Raw genomic sequence first — 22,394 nt, forward strand, 5'->3', positions numbered from 1 at the left:
CAACTTCGCAAGTGTCCACCCTTAAGGGAATGGCAAGAACGACACTACTTAGCTGGATTAGGATGCAAGAAACAGAATATTGAACTAAGATCCAAAAACAGAAACATGGCGAGGTAATGTTGTCAAAGCCATGTTTCAGGGGAAGTTCTGTAAACTTGGGTTAGAATAGAAGAGAGATTAAACTCATGATAGGACTGATGAGGGGCCGTAGGAACTTTAAGAAACCCCCACACACACTGGGTGTAGACAACAGAGTCCCTAAGTGCAGACTATGTGGTGATGGGGATGAAACCACACCATATTTAATCTTTTGATGTGAAGAGCTGAGAGGCAGAAAGACAGGATAATAAGGTCAGTAATTCTAAAAGAAATTATATCCACTAAAGAAGTAATAATATGCCTCTTACTACTCTTTAAAGGTACTGGCTGGATTTACTAGACTTCCAGAGAGAGAAACAGCACAATAAACCCAGTTCTAGTACAGTCAACTGTCTACTAAGACCACTGTTGTTTTCTCTTCCTGCGTAAATCAATCAATCCTCATAAGTATTGTACACTACTAAAGCAATAAACAAATTTAATCTTTCCCACTATTAAAGGGGAAGAAAGAAAACCTTGGGCTGGTGGCATGTCCACAGTGACACTTCTACAGATATTTTATCATGCAATAGTTACAGCACATCTCTTGTATGTGGTGTCCTCAGTATGAATGTAAAAGGAATCTTCAGAAATATTGTAAACACATATGTAAATAACTTTCATTAGCAGTCACATAATTTGATACAAGCTGACAAAAGGAGTAAATCAGGTGTCTAAAAACAGATAATCAAATACCAAACTTACTTTCTGATGAAAACCCACTTTTTCATGTTTTACTCACAAACTGTGAGGGTGTTTTGAAAAGTTCTCGGAATCACCACGAGAGGTCAGTGTTAGCGCAACAAGTTGTTCACGCAATATTCATTGGACTGTTGCCTGTATACACGTGCCACGTCAGTGCTCTTGGAAGAGAGCTGAGGCTGTGACATGGCTCTGTTGTTCCCGCGTAGTGATTTGCAAAGTTGGAAAAAATCGAGATTCGAGCGGTGATTAAGTACCTCGTAAATAAAGGTATGAAAACAAAGGACATGTCAATTTCCAGAATACAATGGGGGACTGCTCCTTCATATTCAACTGTTGCCAAATGGACAAATGAATTTAAATTTGGTCGGGAGAGCTTAGATGATGATCCGCGCAGTGGTTGGCCAACATGTGTCACTAATCCAGAAATCACTGCAAAAGTGCACAAAATGGTCACAGAGGATTGCCGATTGAAAGTACATGAAATTGCTCACGCTTGCCAGATGTCATCTGAAAGGGTGTATCACATTGTAACTGAAGAATTAGAAATGAAAAAATTATCTGCAAGATGGGTGCCGCGACTCTTGACGCTGGATCAAAAATGCGTGAGAATGGACATATCAGAACAATGTTTGGCCCGCTATAGGAGAAACGAACAAGATTTTTCGTGCTGGTTTGTGACCAGAGATGAAACTTGAGTGCACCACTACACCCCAGAGACAAAACAACAGTCAAAGCAGTGGAAACATGCTGATTCTCCGCCACCAAAGAAAGCAAAGACAATTCCTTTGGCGGGAAAGGTCATGGCATCAGTGTTCTGGGATGAGAAGGGGATTCTGTTTGTAGATTATCTCCCTACTGGGCAAACAATTACTGGAGAATACTATCCTAACCTCCTGGACAAATTGCAACAATAGACATGTGAAAAAAGGCCAGATTTAGCAAGTAAGATAGTCCTTTTCCATCAAGACAATGCGCAACCGCACACATGTGCCATCACCATGGCAAAATTACACGAACTAAGGTATGAACTGTTGTCACATCCACCTTATTCACCTGATATGGCTATGTCAGACTTCCACCTCTTCCCAAAACTGAAAATTTTTCTTGTTGGATGAAAATTCACTTCAAACGAAGAACTGATAGAGTTGACAATTATTTTGCAGGCTTGGAGGAAACTCATTTTCGAGATAGGGCAAAATGCATTTATGTACGAGGAGACTACATTCAAAAATAGAATAGTTTCAGTGATGTAAGTAATTTTTTCTATTCCGTTCTGAGAACTTTTCAAACCACCCTTGTATCTTACACTATAAGTAATTATCACATATGACGCAAAGACAAATGTAATTATATTCTATTGTCAAATTTATTTCTAAAACATGCTTGTACATGAATCACTTAATAGGTATTTCTGTGAAACTAGTATGACCCATTACGATTCTTCATGGACAAAATGAATCATGCATTAATCAACGTTTTGAGACTAGACAAGTTGTCAGAGACAGAATTAAAAGAAAGTAGCGTGACATACCTCAGGTACCTAGTTACATCTCTTCCAGCTATATCTACCCTCATTATGCTATGAGGCATGGCAAATCCCTCATATATAGGTACTGCATGAGTAACGCCATCTCCTGCATCCAAAACAACACCTGTTGTGCGTCCTGTTGCATACCTGTGAGAATAAAAAAAAGGCAGTAAACATGGATGACTATTACATAACATCAGAAATAGACCTCTTACAACACAATAAGAGGTGAGCAATAAATGGGACTACAGATGGATAGGGATGAAGGAAGGAAAGCATAGCAGGAAGCGATCATAGGTTGCTGCTAATATACATAAAGATGAACAATTAAGTCTTCCTAACCTTTCGAATTACCTTAGAAGTAAAGTTGAAAAAAAAAAAAAAAAAAAAGCTGTGTTTATAGCATTTTGTTTCTGGATTGAAAAATGGCATCTACGTCTCATCCATTGTCACAACCGACGAAAAGAAAGTCCCATTCATGCTGTCGTTGCGCGTCAACATTGCTTGGCAACATGCCACACGGGCAGCCATGTGGTCGTCCGTCAGCATTCGTGGCACCCACCTGGATGACACTTTTCGCATTTTCAGGTCGTCATTCACAGAACCCACAGAAATGCCAACTCTGGAGGCTATCTGTTCAACAGCCATTCGGCGATCCCCCAAAACAATTCTCTCCACTTTCTCGATCATGTCGTCAGACCGGCTTGTGCGAGCCCGAGGTTGTTTCGGTTTGTTGTCACACGATGTTCTGCCTTCATTAAACTGTCGCACCCACGAACGCACTTTCGACACATCCATAACTCCATCACCACATGTCTCCTTCAACTGTCGATGAATTTCAATTGGTTTCACACCACGTCAATTCAGAAAATGAATGATTGCACGCTGTTCAAGTAAGGAAAACGTCACCATTTTAAGTATTTAAAACAGTTCTCATTCTCGCCGCTGGCGGTAAAATTCCATCTGCCGTACAGTGCTGCCATCTCTGGGACGTATTGACAATGAACGCGGCCTCATTTTAAAACAATGCGCATGTTTCTATCTCTTTCCAGTCCGGAGAAAAAAAATCGGAGGCCTTAGAACTTGAATGCACCTCGTAGAGTAATGGAGTGAAGTCTAATTAAATCAGACTCAGGGAAATGATTAGGAAATGAGAGACTAAAAACATTGGACAAATTTTGTTATTTGGGTAGCAAAATAAGTAACAATGGCCAAAGTAGAGAGGATACAAAATTCAGGCTGACAATAGCAAGAAAATATCAAATATAAAGTTAAGTGTTAGAAACTCTTTTCCAGGGCTCTGCAGTGCCATCTTGTATGGAAGTTAAATGCAGGTGAAGGAAGAGAATAGGAGTAGTGTGTGTGTGTGTGTGTGTGTGTGTGTGTGTGTGTGTGTGGCGGGGGGGGGGGGGGATATGTTCGTCCCCGCAAGCCAATATTGCTCCCTCCAGTGGATAGAGAATTATTTGTTATATTATACCAATTATTTCTTACCCAAATACGATGAGTGGACACTTCAGTACCTCCATCGGATTTGAACTAGCACTAGACTAATGATACGTAATACACGTAAAGCAGTCCAAACCACTATTATGTTAGTGTAAGTTTTCATAAATGAAGCTGCCCTCAATCCAAATGTCAGTTTACACACTGAATTGCTTAATTACGCATGGTTGTATCTGAGTTTTCAACCTGAACAAATCAGATAACTATAGTGTGAACTTAAAAGTTCTCATGAACTCCAAACCACAGTAAAGCTTGGCATTTTTTTCCATTTACAAATCACTGTCAGAGGTGAATGAAATGATAAATAGATAGAAAAGAATCTTAGGGCCTTCTGAAGACTGAATCGCAAAATCTTTGGATTGGTAGTCTGCACTGCATTTACCCACTCAAAATCATGGATTTATTTACATACGAGAAAATTTGTAAATAAATGAGACAAGTGCCAGATCTGGTACTAGTGCAACATACAAAGCTGGAGTAATATGAAATTTCACATAACCAAGGCTTATCAGTCTCTCAAAACTTTTAATTAGTTGTAGCAATAGTGTAGACTTCATGAGATAGTATACATACTGCAATTGGATAAGAACTTCACTCCAGGAACAAGTTTTTGAAGCACAGAAGAAAGTCGGGTGGGGAGGGGATTAGGCTTAACTAACTTGTAATGTACAGAACACCGCCTATTCATCTATCCAGCAAGACAAGTACAACTGTACACGAACTATTTCCAGTTTGTTTAATCTAAAATAAATTACTCGTGTTATTACTAGGGCCCTGTACTTCCTTGGGATAAGTTCAAACCCACTATTTTAACCTTTTTGGAATCTTTTAATAAAAAATGTAATGAACTTTAATATTGACATAGAAAATTTTATTATAATTATGACACAGTTATCCTACTTCTTTGTAGAAAATGAACAATTCACTATTTCTTATATGGCCCAAAAAAATAAAATAAAATAATAAAAAATGCAATAATAATTGAGGTATTTTAATCATGCTACAATTATTTTCACTTTTTTTAATATTTTAATGAAAATTCTTTCACTGAAAAATTATTTTCATTTGTCACTAAGATGAAAACATACACTTGAGGTCTGTATATGTGTATGTATCACCACTGTCTGTGGCCTAGCATGACAACTAAAAGTAATTTTATATTGCATTTTGGTGTTGCAGTACACATTTAAAAACATTTCTATATTTTTAAATTGCAACTTTTTTTTATTGGGCTATCAGCACACTTTTGCACACAGAAATATCTCTCTACAGCACACGAGGAGCATATTTCATCAACACAACTGCTTGTGGCTCTCAATACAATCTACCTTCAAAACTTCTCCCCCTCAATAATGGAGGACGTTTTCTTCGTATTTGGGGCGCTTCAGAAGAATATTCCTTAATTTGGTGACATGCTATACCCAATGAGCCAGGTATTCTCCTGATATCTGCACCTCAGAGATCATGTCTACAGCATCTTTTGGGGCAAAGATGTGGACTTTAGACATTGTATTGCAACAGTTAGATGTTGGAAATAAATTCTTAAAAATGTCAAGGATGCAACATTCTTGTTGTTTTTAATGATCATCAATGGTTTCTTCAGTGAACATTGATTCACTACAGCCGAATGTGGCTACTACCTCTTTAACTTTCTGGTCGTCTTTGGCATAATATAAGGGAGCGATCAAAAAGTTTCCAATCGAAGGCCGCACAGTCCAAAGTTGGTATGCCACTCAGACAAAACCACTGTAAGTACTGAAGCAATCATCCCACCAACGCACCAGATTGAAGATACACGTTTGGTAAAACATCGTGTCACACTGCGTGAAGAAGTCCACAACTGTCTGCTGTATATCCTTATCTAACAGGAATCTTAGTGCATCCATGGCCTTATTTAATGGAATGAAGATGTAATATTCGCATGGGGAATGATCAGGACTATACAGCACGTGATCAAGTGTCTCCCAATAGAATTGGTCTGTAACGGAAGAGGCTGGCCTCCCAGATCGAACGGCATCTTGAGTCAAATCACAACCAGCATGGAACTTGGCCCATTTCACAACCATGGTTTTCAGCAGACATGTTGCCCCATACACATCCTTCATTCTCCAATGGATGTCTACCGGTGTTTGTCCTTCGGAAACCAAGAAAATAATAACATCATGTTAGTCCTGTTTGGAAGCATTTGGTAATAATGTCGCCATAGTTCATGTTTTGGCATTAACCATACACATTTCGGAAAGACACAAATGCCATACTAGTCTCTTCCTACATGTCGATGCTTACACAACTAAATCAGAGTCGCACTGTGTTGCATATACACTGCAGCAACGCCCTCAAAAGGAAATTATGAAACTGCCAACAGCCATGTGCCCAAAAGTGTAAGTCTGGGTTCAGGTGGGAGAAGAATGTTTGGAACTATTTTTTTAAATGGCTAGGAGCTTTGAGAAGTGTTTTCTTAATAGAGGAAATAATACTGTTAACCCCAGGAAAATTATTCTGACTTCCTCTGCTACATGGTGTCGGCCATGGGCAAGGCAGGTGTAACAGATTATATAAGGACAGATTCTTTCAGTGTTGCTCCCACTGTGAACATATAGGCAACATAGTCTTGTCGTCAACACCAAAATTTTTTTATCTTTATCTTCTCCTGGTCACAGGGACCAGAGGTCTGTGTGCATGCCCTTAAAAAGCACTACCCATGCAATGTGTCACTGGTGTAGTGCTGCGCATGCACAGTAGACCTGGTGACGGCAGTCAGTGACCAAGTAGCCTTGAGGCACGCCGCTTGAATGTTGGTGAGCACTATTCTAGCATTGGAGGCCTGACTGTGGGTGGTAGTTGTAGTAACTGGTAGTTTACTACAATTGGATGCATAGGGAATCCCTGACAGTGCAGACTACAGTCCAGTGACTTGTCTTTTCCAGCTCTTTACACAGAAAAAATGAAGTTTTCTTGCTGTTGTGGAATCTAATTTCCCTACCATGACATTAGCTATAAATATGCCACAACTGTCAGTGGTCTTGTTGACTCAAAGCCAAAAATAGTGGTCACCAATGTATGTTTTAATTTCAGCAATAGCCGTTTCATACCTATTTCTAATAATTTCTGTGCACTGTCTGCTCACGGGAGGACATGTGAGCTGGAACAGTCTGTACTGTATCAACTGCAGAGCACTACAGAAATTGGAAAAGAAAAGGAATTCAGGCCGTGATCCCATTTCATCGGCTCCATGGTCCTCAGAAATGCATACAGCTCAGCATCAAATATGCTTAGAGAAAACAAATGAACAGCCAAGAGTTTCCTCCTGCTTAGGCCTGTTAGTAAGCTCACTGGAGGAAAAATGCATTCTTGAGTAGACAATTTGTAGTACTCTGTCAAGTTTAAAATTATTCTGGACCTCACTAATACTAACAGTGGGAGTTGCACAAACCCCATATCAGTGCAACCCCATGTCTACTTCAAGAAGATTCATAATGTGCCCCTATTCCAAATGGCTTCCACACTTGAGGAATTTCAATACAATCGTCCTAAAATTTCATTGATATGAATCATTTTTTAAAATAATCAGCAAACAGTTGCACAAAAGAAATTTTATTTCCTTTACTGGTTTCAGACAGCTAGTGCCCCTCTTCAGAAGGTTTATTGGTAGTTCCTTCCTTATTAAAATTAATGTGGTTGTAGATCTCACGATTCTTCAGTTTGTTTTTCTTGTACAAGTAGATGGTTCTTTGTGTCTGGCTAGACGGTAAGATTAGCATTTTATCCACCTTCAGCAACTGTATTTCTATAAATGAATAAAGGATATAAATTTCTTTTGTGCAACTGGTTACTGATTATTTCAACAAATAGAAAAACAGTTGCTGAAGAGGGATAAAATACTAAATATGAATGATTAAACGAAAAATTAGCAACTTAATGACCAAAGCTTTTATACTTAGTTATCCACAAAGAACATTTCGAAACACATCACATCATGGAGGTTATTGTGCCTCAGCACATAATATGCTAATGGTGCTTGTCCAATTCAATATCCTTGTCGTGTACTCCATTAAGAGTTTTAAAATATGACTGCCACACTGATTCATAGATCATGCAACCATAATCTGAATGAGGATAAATGCAGCCTTTGCAAAATTAGAGCAAAGGTGCCAAAACAAACGTAATGCTCTTTTAGAGGTTGTCATCCACCTTTCGCGTTATGTCTGCCTTTAGAACAAAACCTCCATTCTTCTGCTCGGCAGGATCCTCATTCATTAGATTTTGCATGCACAACCCTCAACCAGAATTTAGTTTTATGTACTTTATCTACGCTACTGGCCATTAAAATTGCTACACCAAGAAGAAATGCAGATGATAAACGGGTATTCATTGGACAAATATATTATACTAGAACTGACATGTGATTACATTTTCATGCAATTTGGGTGCATAGATCCTCAGAAATCAGTACCCAGAACCACCTCTGGCCGTAATAACGGCCTTGATACGCCTGGGCATTGAGTCAAACAGAGCTTGGATGGCGTGTACAGGTACAGCTGCCCATGCACCTTCAACACGATACCACAGTTCATCAAGAGTAGTGACTGGCGTATTGTGACGAGCCAGTTGCTCAGCCACCATTAACCAGACATTTTCAATTGGTGAGAGATATGGAGAATGTGCTGGCCAGGGCAGCAGTCGAACATTTTCTGTATCCAGAAAGGCCCGTACAGGACCTGCAACATGCAGTCGTGCATTATCCTGCTTAAATGTAGGGTTTCACAGGGATCGAATGAAGGGTAGAGCCACGGGTCGTAACACATTTGAAATGTAATGTCCACTGTTCAAAGTGCCGTCAATGTGAACAAAAGGTGACCGAGACATGTAACCAATGGCACCCCAAACCATCATGCCTGGCGATGATTAATACACACTTCCAATGTGCGTTCACCGTGATGTCGCCAAACACGCATGCGACCATCATGATGCTGTAAACAGAACCTGGATTCATCCCAAAAAAAATTGACGTTTTGCCATTCATGCAGCCAGGTTCGTCGCTGAGTACACCATCGCAGGCACTCCTGTCTGTGATGCAGTGTCAAGGGTAACCGCAGCCATGGTTTCCGAGCTGATAGTCCATGCTGCTGAAAACGTTGTCGAACTGTTCGTGCAGATGGTTGTTGTCTTGCAAATGTCCCCATCTGTTGACTCGGGGATCGAGACGTGGCTGCACGATCCGTTACAGCCATGCGGATAAGATGCCTGTCACCTCGACTGCTAATGAGACGAGGCCGTTGGGATCCAATATGGCGTTCTGTTTTACCCTCCTGAACCCACCGATTCCATATTCTGCTAACAGTCATTTGATATCGACCAACGCGAGCAGCAATGTCGCGATACGATAAACCGCAATCGCAATAGGCTACAATCCGACCTTTATCAAAGTCGGAAATGTGATGGTACGCATTTCTCCTCCTTATACGAGGCATCACAACAATGTTTCACCAGGCAACGCCGGTCAACTGCTGTTTGCGTATGAGAAATCAGTTGAAAACTTTCCTCATGTCAGCACGTTGTAGTTGTCGCCACTGGCGCCAACCTTGTGTGAACGCTATGAAAAGCTAATCATTTGCATATCACAGCATCTTCTTCCTGTCGGTTAAATTTCGAGTCTGTAGCACGTCATCTTCATGGTGTAGCAATTGTAATGGCCAGTAGTGTACAATGGTACTGACAAGCATATAAGATTTTAGATACTTAGCCACTTGTAAATATGTAGCAGTTTTTATCATCAGTGAATGTTCCCATAGTCTCTCCCAAACTTTGGGACTTTTGCAAAACCCTCTATGCCCTGTGTCCTCCGAGTCTTTTGCAGTGGCATGTCCACATAAAATCTCCGTTTTCATGTCGCATCAATTTGGATAAAATACTCAAGGTTTCGATGGTTGTCTCTGCCATTGTCATCAGGAGTAAAAAGCACTGATTTCCAGGGCTGGCACAGCTTTCCACATATATAGGCACAATTGTAGCATCTGGCACAAATCAGAAACGGCTGTAGTGACATGTGCATGAAACGCGAGTTTAGAACGGAATCCCAATATGTTGACAAGAGCCAAGAGTCTCATCTTTTCGAACAGTATTTTGTGTCTGTTTTTCAGGCAATGTTCAGCTATAGCTGACCTGTCAAGCTCACTTTCATTTATTTCAAGTGTACCTTCTGCTTCCTATTGTTTAATATGACGCTTGTGCTCAGGAATAGTCCTCCACAACTGTGCAAATTTTTAGACCCATACAGATGGCGCCACATTCGCAAGGAACACTATACACTCCAGGCACACAAAAAGCTATGTCGTCTAAGAGGGCGATGCTGGTCCCAGGCCATGTCTAGGCAGCACATATCCTAACTTACTGCTCATCGCCCCACAATGTGGCAGGGAAGCAAACGGCTTCTTCTGCTGATTCACAGCGCATCCTTTGTTGGTGGAACCTGGAAGTGTTTGCAGTGTCTCTCTTGCTTTAACTATTCTCTCTTAACACATGTCTTGAATGCTGCAAAATTCACTAAGTGATTGTCATCAGAAATAACCTTTGCCCTGCTGTTCAGGACTGCTTTCTTGTGTACAAGATGATGAAAACTATCGGCGTTGTTCAAGTATCGATCAGTATCAAGTATTGATCAGTATGTGTTGGTTTACTGTACACTGAATGACCAACTCCGCCTTCTGTCTTCCGCTGAACTAAAAAAATTCAAGTGTGGTGGCTTGCCAGCCTTCTTCATCTTGATAGTAAATTTACTTTTGAGATGGGCAACCATATGTGTGACCGATGAAGAGCTGCAGTGCATTTTCACTGTGAGGCCATATCAGGAGCATCATTCAATGGCCTTAGAGAGCAAAACAAACATGGCACCAATAAAGTTCAGAGTCTGGTTCATGAAAGTGCTCTGTGAAGAAATTCGCGACTGCTGGAAACAGTGGTGATCCATCGCTGTGCCACCTGTCATTTCATTTCATAATATTCGTCATGGCATAGGAAGTACAAACTGCAAGTATTTAAAAAAAAAAAAAAATTGATTAAATTTGACAAATTCGAAGCTCGCTAGGTGGCTGGAGAAATGTACACCCCTGCTGCAGCTGTAGCAGACAGCGCATGCTACGACATATTCATATACAACAATGTCAGTGATACGTATCAGTGGATTACTGTTTCTGCAGCTTTATCTCTGGTCTCCAGAAAATCAAGGTACATCAGGACCAAAAATTTAAAAAACAGTGTATTTACTTGCAAAAGTCTTGTAATCAAAACAACAAAATCTGCAAAAATGGGACAGAATACTTTTCAATGTTACACTAAAAACTTCTTACCATCCGCAGAAATAATTCATTACTTTTGTTGGACTCTTGGCGTGAACACACTGACACCTGTGTCTCCGACAGCACTTTGTTGTTTCAGAATTATCAGCAGACAGTATCGTTAAACTTCAGTAATTTCTGTATCGTCAGTTTGCATCAACATACTTTACAAATTTGATGAAGAGTGCCTGGAACACGCCACCAATTTGCAGAACAGCAGCCAAAACCGTTTTTTACTCCATTCCAGTTCTGTCTAAACAAAACTAGTAGTGTGAAGCACCTGAATGCATTAGTTCTTAATTTATCAGGTGAGCCTTGCGCATGGAAAATGTTTGTTTCTGTCATCCAACAGACACTCCGCATTTTAATAACAACTAAATGCTTACATAGACCTGTTACATTGTTAGTGAAATACGTGTTATTGAAAAATTACAAGAACTTTGCTACAGTAATTGAAAATTAACTAAATGGCGAAGCCAATTGCAAGGTAAACATGCTGAAAGCCTAATAAATAAACATCTACAAAATATTTCATGTCAACAAATTAAAGTATCGACCAACAGAATTCCTCTGTAATATGACATCAAACACTGCCTCAATTTTCTCTCCTCTACTAGCCAACTGTTCAACAATTACTTTTGCAATAGCTTAGTTGTCAATACGAACTGCAAGTTATTCAAAAAATTAATGATTTGAGGCAGTCTTGGTATGGTTTAAGTGCTTACAATTCACATGTGTGCACTTCGGACTTTGCATTGCATTCCATTGCACTGCATCCCATCGTGCTTTGTCCTCTTGTCACGACTGCTTCTGTTTATTCGCTGAATCACACACTAGACAGGTAGGGCTATAGAACCTAGCGCAAAAATGACCAACTAAAAACACCACCTTACAGCGCATCTTAACAGCTAAAATTATGACAGTGCACTTCTTTCGGTGTATTCTTCCTGCACGAAAAATTTTAGGCTGGGTTTTGACATGTCGGAATGGACCATCTCTTGTTAGGCCCATTGTTGGTGCAATCAGCCTGACCACCTACAGACTGGCAAAACATCTAGTAGGTTTATTAGCACCAAAACTGGGACACTGCAAACACTATGTTGGGGTTGGTGTGTGACTACTACCGTTCTCCAACCCAGATGGCAAGCGAATTCGAATACTTCAGTTCTAAATCTCTACAAAAGTTATCTTCTTTTTACATCTGCTGCATTCCTAGAGTATCTGCATAAATCAGTTTGTATGTGGTTTGCGTGCCCGTGAACTGATAGTCACTATCAAAGCCGTGTGTGTGTGTGTGTGAGGGATGGAGGGAGGGAGGGAGAGGGAGGGGGAGAGGGAGAGAGATAGGGACTTGTAAATATTCACAAAATATCACACTTGACCTATCACCAAATCTTTGTACTTACATTGCTTTTGTCACAACTTTTTTCCTGGAATTTTTAACATTTTGTAAGAATGAAATTCGCCAAACAGCCATGCAGTTGAGAAGTTATTTTATTTTGTTTTTGCTACCCGTTTTTCCAAGAAGGTAATTTTTTCATGTTGTGTTCTCAAAGTTTCAAACCAGAGTTCCATTTCATTTTCACTCACTTCAGTCACTGGTATACATATTCAAATTACACTTTGTCCCTGTAGATTTGTTTTACTTAGGATACAATATTCCGTTACTGAGAAACTTACTCACTTTAATGGTCTTACAATTTTCTTTTCTTCTTTCTTTTTCTCTAATTAGAAAAGCAACATTATTACTGGTTAACCATTTTCAATGCCATTAACAAAACTGCCTGTCACCTTCCGTTACATTTCCTGTCAAAGCTGCTGCTTATTATTATTATATTATTATTATTATCCTCCTCCTTGCTTTCCCACAACCACTGTTTCCTTATGATGTACATGTCCTGTGACAATGTGTTATTTTTTCCAATTTTTGTTACACACACATATTTTCCATGTGGAGTCTGATTTTGTAAATCAGCGTAATGTTTTATGTTTCACACTATGACCTCAGGAGCACCACTTGACAGCCATGACAGTACAAGTCACAGCCTCTGCTAAAATATAAAATCATAGTTCAATATATGGGCAGAGATATATCTTATTGTGTATGGGGTAGTGAACACACCATCAGGTAGCTTGCGGATGGGACGTCAGGCAAGGGGGCAGGATGAGGTTCTGACAGCCAGAAGTGCTCAATTTGAATGTGGCGGCCACGAGGGCAACACCTGTTGTATAAAATCGTACCAATGATAAATGAAAAGCGCTAGTTTGCTTTCGTTCTGCAGTATTAATTTACTATGTTAACCAGTTTTCAGCAGAGTTCAATAAATGTGTTTAGTGCATGTGGAACTTTCATTTCAACCAATTACAAATACTCTTCAAACATTTAACAGGTCTATACTTTTAATATGGTACGATGATATCATAATATGGGGCCATGTCCGTGATTTGTCTGACTGAATCACAGACAAACCCAAAGTCGTGATTGTTTAACTAGCCAAATTGGAAGAATATGCAGACGAGGAGACATTCAAGAGATTCCTTTTGAAGGCTAAATGACTTAAGAAGTGACTTTGAAAGCCTCAATGGGTTTGGTGAGGATGAAAAGCCAGGTTAACCATGTGGTACCACCGAGCAGTGGTAACAGTCCACACCAGCCAATGGAATATCTAGTGAATGGCAGCAGCCCACCTGAGCCAGGAAGCAGGAAACCCTGCGAGCAGCAGCAGCGGCAGTGGCAGTGGCAGAGCAGAGCATCGGCTTGATATGTCTTGTGGGAAGCAACAAGACTCCAAAATTTGAGTACAGACTGCGAAACATGAACTGTCTAACACAGTGCTGTGGCTTTTTTTAAAAAAGATGTGTTGGGTTCATATAAAAGTACAACAACAAGTAATTCAAATAGTATTTGTGATAACAGAGTTGCCAGGTATGGCAATTTTCAGTCAGTGAGATTAGTGTGTGTCAACCTAATAGCTGTGCAACAAAAGTGGATACATTAAATTCAATAATGAAAGCTATAGCTGAAGTCAATGGCTAAATGGCCAAGATTAGGCAGAGTATTAAAGAACAGGGGACTGAGTTTAAGAAGAGCATCCAAGTAATGGAAAGTATGCGGAACAGTTAATTAAATGACACTGAAAACATGCTGTAATCATAAATGAAGAAGGAATTTTTAAATCTGGAGCATGGAAGAGTAGTGAACAATGGTACCTTTTATTAGTAATTTTGGAATGAAAAGTTTCGATAAAGCTGGGAATTAGAATCCTTTAGACTTTCTACAAGGCTCTACGGATAGATTTCTAAATGTGAGTATTGATGGAGATAGGCCTAAAGCTAAATTTGTGATATGTTTGTTAGAAGGTGAAACTTTATCATTAATGAATTGGAATACTAGCAATTTTAGACCAAAAGGACTTCTGCACAGATGTTGGGGAGAAGCAAAGCAATGTAGGATACAAAATGAGTTTTTGAATGGTTCACTATACAGACCAGGCAGACAAAACATAAAAACATTCTATATGGAAGAAACTGAAAAGCTCCATTAACAATCATTTCCACTCAAAAAAAAAAAAAAAAAAGGGCAACCTGACAATATTCAATGAGATTTGATTAATGCACAAAATGAAACACAGATAGTTTCCTAGAATACATAGAAAGATAGACAGATTTTTTTTTAAGAATGGCAGGTAGAACTAACAAAGGGAAATGCATGGTGACAGAAATACAGGATGGGGCAAATAAAAGTATCCCAGATGAGTGGATACAATTGGGCGTGAATTAGTGGTAGCATTAACCTACAGTTACTTCCAACAGGACAGAAAATCTGACCGATCAGCCGCCAAATCTTGAATCACATTCACACAATATTCCCGCCTGACAAAGCTCAATCTGGTCGCAGTTCTGGCTGGCCACACAGATCACTTGATCTGTCAGCGTTTGATTACAGGGAGCCCTCGAGTTTATGGTGTATCCCAACAACCCTTCTAGCATTCAAAAACTGTAGCAGAACATTTCAGATGAGATTGCAGGAATTCTAGCAGTCCAGCTTCAATCCGCCTTCAGCAACTTGCTGACTGCGACCCAAAAGTGCAAAGACATAAATAGTAGCCACTTTCAACATCTGCTATAACCACTATATTTCCTTTCCTCTACTATGTTTCTTTGTACACTGGTACTCTGTTCTCCAGGCCATTTTTATTTGTCCCACCCTGCATTAATGTGCATGACAATGAGGGATGCAGCAGGAATAAAGAAAACTATAATGGGCAGTATAGGCTATAGTACGGGGAGCATGGAAGAGAGATTTGGCAAAACAAATAATGGGAGGCTACACAGTAATACGGTGAACAGGATTCCAAGAGGCAGAAAGAGAAACAAAAAATTCAATGACCAAAGGCAGTGAGGAGGTACAAATGGAGCATCAAATATGGGATGGATAGCACCGAGATTGGGATATAGGCCAAGCAAGCAGACAAGCATGTAAAGTAGCAGGTAAACATCAGCGAAGACCTTTTGGGATGTTTTTTACTTATATAGTTTTCAGGGGAAGGGAATTCTGGGAAAGACTTTTATATTAATAAAGGAAAAATCACAACACAGGAGAAAGTAATCGAGCTCCTGGAAAATGATACTGGTAGTATCTTTACGTTGGCAGAATGTAGTGTTTATTGCACCCCTGAGGGCAGGGCACCACTGGAAAGAAGTGATGTGGATAAATGTCTGCAGCAGCCAGATAATGTGAATGAGTGCGAGAGAATGAATGTGGAAGTGAGTGACATGCATGTTAATTGAGGTCAAAAGTCTACGGTTTTGGAAGTAAAAATACTTCTCATGATAATGTTGCTAATTTTTGTGTTGATATTGTTGATGATTTCATTTGTGTTAATGCAGAAATGGGTATTAATGAAGCTGGTAGTGATTCAAACAATGACATAATGATTTTTTTTTAAATATAATGTAGAAAGTGTTAATGAGGCTGAAGACTTTCTAGTTATGGAATCAGCTGCAACAGTTGGGAAAAATGAAGACGATACTGTGAAATCAAGTGGGTTAAGATCAAGTATGAGTGCATTAACATAAAATGGTAGAGAATAAATAGTACATAAGACTGGTGATGCTGCAAATTTTAAAGATATGGGAGACTTAGATTTAGCAGTTAATAAATTGCACGAAGGATATGATACTATAGAGAGGAATAGCTAGTTTTATAAACATAGAAATATATACAGTCAGGATGAATGTAAAGAGTTTACTCATCTGTAGCAGGAGACACGTATAAGTTATTAGAAACCTAATTAAGTCAAGTTCACAATGGAGATGTTTGCAATGTACAAAACATTATTTCTTGAAAAAGACTTAACAAAATTTTTAAAGGTGATTTGGAAATAGAGCCTCCTGATGAGGGAAATAATGTAGGTACCATGTAGTCAGTTTGTGGTGTTTATGCCACATCTCTGCCTAAATTTCATGACATTTTGTTGTTACATTTCAATGTACAGTATAGAAGGATGTTTCTGGAAGCTAGGATGAAGGTAGGAACATTTGGTGTACTACAGCAGTTTGAGTGGATGCTGTATCATGTTGGAGCATAGACAGACATAGGTGATTTCAACTATGAGGCTGAGCACTAATAAGTGTGACTTTTATTATTTATATTTAATGTTTAAATGTTAATGTACGTCTGCAACACTTCTGCTGATATTACTTGCAATGAGAATTTATTAATAATAATTTCTGTAACTTTCAGTTCACATTTAGAGACTTATTACAAGTTTAAGTTACCACTGATAGTCATTGGCAGATACTGAGAACTGAACACAAGTGTACCCTGAGCAGGCAGGCGAAAAATAGTTAAGATAGCTCAACTACTAGTCTATGATCAGTTTCTGGGGAGGTAAAAAGTGGTTTATTGCGTGACGTTTGATTTCTCTTAAACGTTGGTCGAATTTTTAATGGATGCTTCAGAAAACATATATGTGAATTCTAAGATTATGTGGAGCATTTTGTTTTCACTATTTATGGTGGTCTGGGAGTAATTAATACCAGGGAACATTGCTAATAGTCGACCGGCTCTTAAGATTTTTTATGATTCTATCAATAAAAGGAAAATTAAGTGGCATCCCAATAATTCATAATTTCTCTTTCTAGTAGCACTGAGATTTTCCCTATCTGCCACTTCGTTATGCTATGTTTAATGCACACACATTAGCATAAGCTGCCAGTAGAGGTAGAGAAGAAACGAATGGGACGATGGCCGAGAGTCATCTTTACAAGACAGGAGGTAAGCAAGTTGCCTCCGGTTGTTTTAGGACAGTGACTGCGGATGTTGCATTCAGAAATGCACCATGTTTGTTCAAGCAGATATATCTTCTATGTGGGAAGCATTACATTCACTGTGAACCATATGAGGGTTACAATTTGCTATTTCCATAACACTGCTAATAATTTGAACCTTGAATGAAATAATTACTAGACTTGGCATCGCCTACAAACTTCATATACATAACAAGCTCCTTACACAGATAATTTTGAAGAAATACAGAGAGATCAGTTGGAGGAAGAGTAGCTTGAGGAGAGAGTCACTACTAAAACTCAACCAGATGTGAATATATAAATAGGAGATTTTGAAGCAAAGCCTTTACTCTAAACAATGAGTCAGGTTTACGATATATCAGAAATGTTTGTAGATCACACAAGAGCACACACTGAATTATCTGAGATGCCAGCCACTGGGGTGAAGATATGAAGAGCAGCAAATAAGCTAAGTAAGCCAATAAGAAATCAGATTTACCTAACATTCAGAATACATAATGTTGAATTTAGTCACGTGTAAGGGTCTACGGGTTGCAAGTAGCGGTACAGTACGTAACAAGTGCTTGCCAGCCGACCTGTCTTGGAAAGCTGACAATTTGCTTGGTCAGTAGACGTGCGTCGGGCCGCAGTGTGCCACAGGAGAGTAAGCCACTGGCTACTGTCTGCAGCGTGCCATATAACTATTGTGGCCTCGGGCACAAATATGTTTCTTTTCTTAGCTCACCATGGAGCCTTTCGATAAGACCGTAATTAGCTGGTGTTAGGATGTCAGACACAGTGATGATGGGTGTGCATAGTGTACGTGTTTTATAGTCCGCCTTCTGTTAATGAACTGTTTAAACTTACTTCTCGGTGTTCGTGTGTTCTGTACCTCAGGGACCCACTTCTTACGAATCATGACAAATATTTCGTGTAATTATCATCCGGGGGTAACAACACAAACAACTTCCTTCTAGAAGTGGTGTCAGCATGGGGATAATTATGGAAAACCTACAGTCCTGAAGACGTGCAGCACAATGTGAACTTCGAGCAGCAGCAGCAGCATGAACATCTTCTGACTATGCGGGGACATCCAACGCTGGAATTCAGGTTTGCCTACTCCAGTTTGGCTAGAATATGAAAGGCAGTGATGGATTTTTATTTTACACTTTAGTGACTCATTGGCATTAAATTAGACGAAATGCCGCAATCCAGTCAGAGTAATGTTGTCGATCTACGAACTGCAAGGAGAGATTCGGCAGTTCAAAGCATAAAGAAGTGAGCATAACATTCTGAAATAGTTGTCAAATGATAGTTCATGCGGTACAAGTACAACTACAATAAAGAATTTTTACTTTTTGCCATCAGTACTAGTGTTTAGCGGGAAACCCGAAGATGATGTGAAAGTGTTTTTTTGTAAACTTGAAGAAGCCACCCTGTTAGGATCATGGACAGATTCCAATAAGCTAGTGGTTGCCAAATTAAGAATTCTGGGAGCAGCACAAGATTTCATTAGTGCAGAGCCTACTCGCGTGAAAACAGAAGATTACAATGAGTTTAGAATGGCTGTTGTTCAGAGATTTAAATGTAAAAATGCAATCGAGCAGCTTTACAGTTTGAGAACACGACGAGGCGAATATATCGAGCAGTTTGCTGGCAGAATTCGAAACATCAACGCTCAAACATAGAGTTAGTAGAAGTTGAAAATTGCATTCAGTTCTTCTAAGCCGACCAGAGAGCCTTGGACACATTTATTCATGGGTTGTACGGAGAGGAAGTAAGCAAAGCTGTTAGATTGGCACGATGTAAAACGTTTCAGGAAGCAATAGAATCAGCTGTTGGTTTCGTTGAAGCACTAAGACGACCGAATGAGATGCAGAAACAAGAATGCAGAGTTTTCAACACAACAGTACAATTCCACAGATGCAATAAGCTGGGTCACAAGTGTAAGGATTGTAAAGAGAATTGAGTCTGCTATCACTGTGGGATGCAGGGTCACATTTCGAGAGATTGTCGCAACAAAAAGAAAAGTAATGTGAACAAAGATAATCTGCCAGATCTTCAAACGAGTATGGGGACGTACAGGCCACCACTCTTTCCACCCACTGCCAGAAACAGTGGTTCCTGTTAGTTCTAGTGAAAATCAGACCAAAAATGATGTGATAGGTGCTGTATATCGTGGGAGAAACATCAAACTACTTATTGACACAGAAGCAGAGACTTCATTAAAGTGGTGTTGCATAGATAAACAGGATAAACTGAAACCGCTGCTATTAAAAGTGCAAGGGTTAAACGGAGAAAACTACGTAACTATAGTTGACGTAGAATTAATTGTTGTCCAAGTCCAAGATGAAGGTGAAAATAAAGATACAGATAAATACACAGCAAGGGTACAAGTAGTTTCAAATAACAAAAAGCATTACAACAGTGTACTTGGATTTGATTTCTTGTCCGTTAACGAGGCACAGATATTTGTTGCAGAAAGAAAGATCAGACTAGGCTGTAGCAACTACAACCTAGGAAATCATTCTTCAGATCATACTCAAAGGAGCAGCAATACTGACGTTGTGGGAATGGATCGCCCAAACGAGTCGATGTTCAAATTGATCAGCCTCAGCAAATTCCCAAGGGAGCAGGAAAGACACTCTACGTTGCAGTTAAGTCACCCTGATGCAAGGAAGGAACTTTGTTATTAATTGAGCGATCTGGGAAAAGTGAGTTACTGGATACAATGCATTGTTATGTTGTTAGAAGTGTAGGTGTCACTACAATGGTGAGACAGGATGTTGCAAAAGTCCTGGTTACAATAACAAATATGAACAATGAGTATGCTGCTTTGCCATGAGGAATGAAGGTTGCTGAAGTGTCGAGCATAAGTAAAAGCGACGTAATACAGATTCCAGATGAAGTAACAAACGCTGCGGTTATAAATACAGGTTTTGGTAACAGTAGCACATAATTGCAACGAGGAGACAAAGTTAATAATGAACTGAAGTGCAACATTTGGTAGAAGATAGAAAATTTGGCAGCTGATTAACAGAAGATTTTGGCGCCTGTTTTATTGGAGTATATAGATTTATTCCGAGAACATGCAAATTTACCTGTCACTCATTTAGTTCAGCATCATATTCATACAGGGAATGCAGCCCCAGTCACACAGAAACCTTACCAAATACGATTTAGTCAAAGAGAGTTGATAGAATACATGGTTAAAGAACAATTAGAAGCCGGAATTATAAAACCAAGAGATTCTTCAGACCTACCGTGCTGTTCGTCTGTTGTAATTGTAAATAAGGAATCAATTTCTGGAGAACCACAGTTCCATTTTTGTGTTGATTACTGATCTTTGAATGCTGTAATCACACCTGACATTTACCCCTTACAAAATCTAGTGGAAACCTTGGATTACTTGGGCAGATGTCGAATTTTTTCAGTAAGTGATTTAACAAGTGGTTATCACCAGTTAACAGTGCACCCTGCTGATCAAGCAAAACCTTCATTTGCAACTGCAACAGGAGTACACAAGTATCTTCGTATGCCATTTGGACTTCATAATGCTCCGGCTACATTTTAATGCCTGATGGATTCAGTTTTACGAGGGCTCACCCCAACACAAGCACTTGTTTATCTAGATGACGTAATAATTTTTTGTGAAAACATGAAGCAGCATACTGAGAGACTACAAGCTGTCTTCGAGGGTATAGGAAGTGCAACCCTGTCTTTGTCAATATATAAATGTCATTTTGCACAAAGTAAGGTTAACTGCCTTGGTCATGTTATAACCAGTGAAGGTGTTCGACCTGAACCACAGAATTTGAAAGAACTACAATCATTCTTGGGATTGTCAAATTTCTACAGATGATTTATACCCGGTTATGCGAATATAGCACGTCCAATGACACAGCTACTGAAGAAACGAGCCACATTTAATAGGTCAACAGAATGCAAAAGGGCAATGGAAGAACTTAAAACTGCTCTAACCATAGCCCCAGTGTTAGCCTATCTGGATTTTAGTAAACCTTTTATTATTTCAACAGATGCATCCAATTTTGCCATAGATGCAATCTTGTCTCAAGAAGTTGATGGTCATGAACATCCAATCTCATTTGCTTCCAGACAATTAAACAAAGCAGAATGTAATTATACTACTACCGAGAAGGAGCTTTGTGCTTTGGTTTTTGGTATAACACATAACAGATGTTTCTTAACAAGAAGAGAATTTACAGTTATTACAGATCATGCTGCACTTAAATGGTTATTGAGCTTAAAGGATCCAAGTTCCAGATTAATAAGATGGGCATTAAGACTGAGTGAGTACCAATTTAAGGTTATTCACCAACTTGGTAAATAACATGTGAATGATGATGCAATGACTCGAAAAGTCAATGTTTGTGCTACAATAAGTCGAGAAGAAGAGTTAAAGGCAGCTCAAGAAAAAGATCCACAATGCAAATTATGGAAAAATGAATAACATTTTGTTGAAATAGCTGGATTATTATACAAAATCACTAAAGGGAACCACCTAGTTATTCCAGACAGCATGAAAGATCAAATCATGAGAAAACAACATGATTCTTTATTATCAGGACACTGCGGTAAAAAAAGCAACAAACAGTAAATTGCTCAAATGTTTCGGTGGCTGAGCTGCAAAGCTGACGTTTTCGAGTTTGTTTCACAACGTGATTCCTGTAACAGACGGAATAATGTAGGAAAAAGTAGAGCAACATTGCAAGAACTGCCAGAGACAAGTGAACAATTTGAAAGAGTAGGACTAGATGATGTAGGACTGTTGCCTAAGACTAAAGATGGAAACAAATACATATTGACAATGTTAGATTATTTCTCTAGATACCTTCTCATGATACCAATACCTGATCAGATTGTTGAGACTA

General features: G+C 39.3%; 1 protein-coding gene across 1 annotated transcript in view; it reads right to left on the minus strand.

The window, feature by feature from the left end:
• LOC126247839 (actin-related protein 1) overlaps window positions 1-22,394 on the minus strand; it is a 65,074-nt gene that overhangs the window by 27,114 nt on the left and 15,566 nt on the right. Inside the window, exon 5 of the mRNA XM_049948514.1 lies at window positions 2,375-2,518. Within this exon, the coding sequence (XP_049804471.1) occupies window positions 2,375-2,518 (144 nt within the window). The remainder of the gene's footprint in view (window positions 1-2,374; window positions 2,519-22,394) is intronic.

Source organism: Schistocerca nitens, chromosome 1 (genome assembly GCF_023898315.1).
Source record: "Schistocerca nitens isolate TAMUIC-IGC-003100 chromosome 1, iqSchNite1.1, whole genome shotgun sequence".
Classification (NCBI taxonomy): domain Eukaryota; kingdom Metazoa; phylum Arthropoda; class Insecta; order Orthoptera; family Acrididae; genus Schistocerca; species Schistocerca nitens.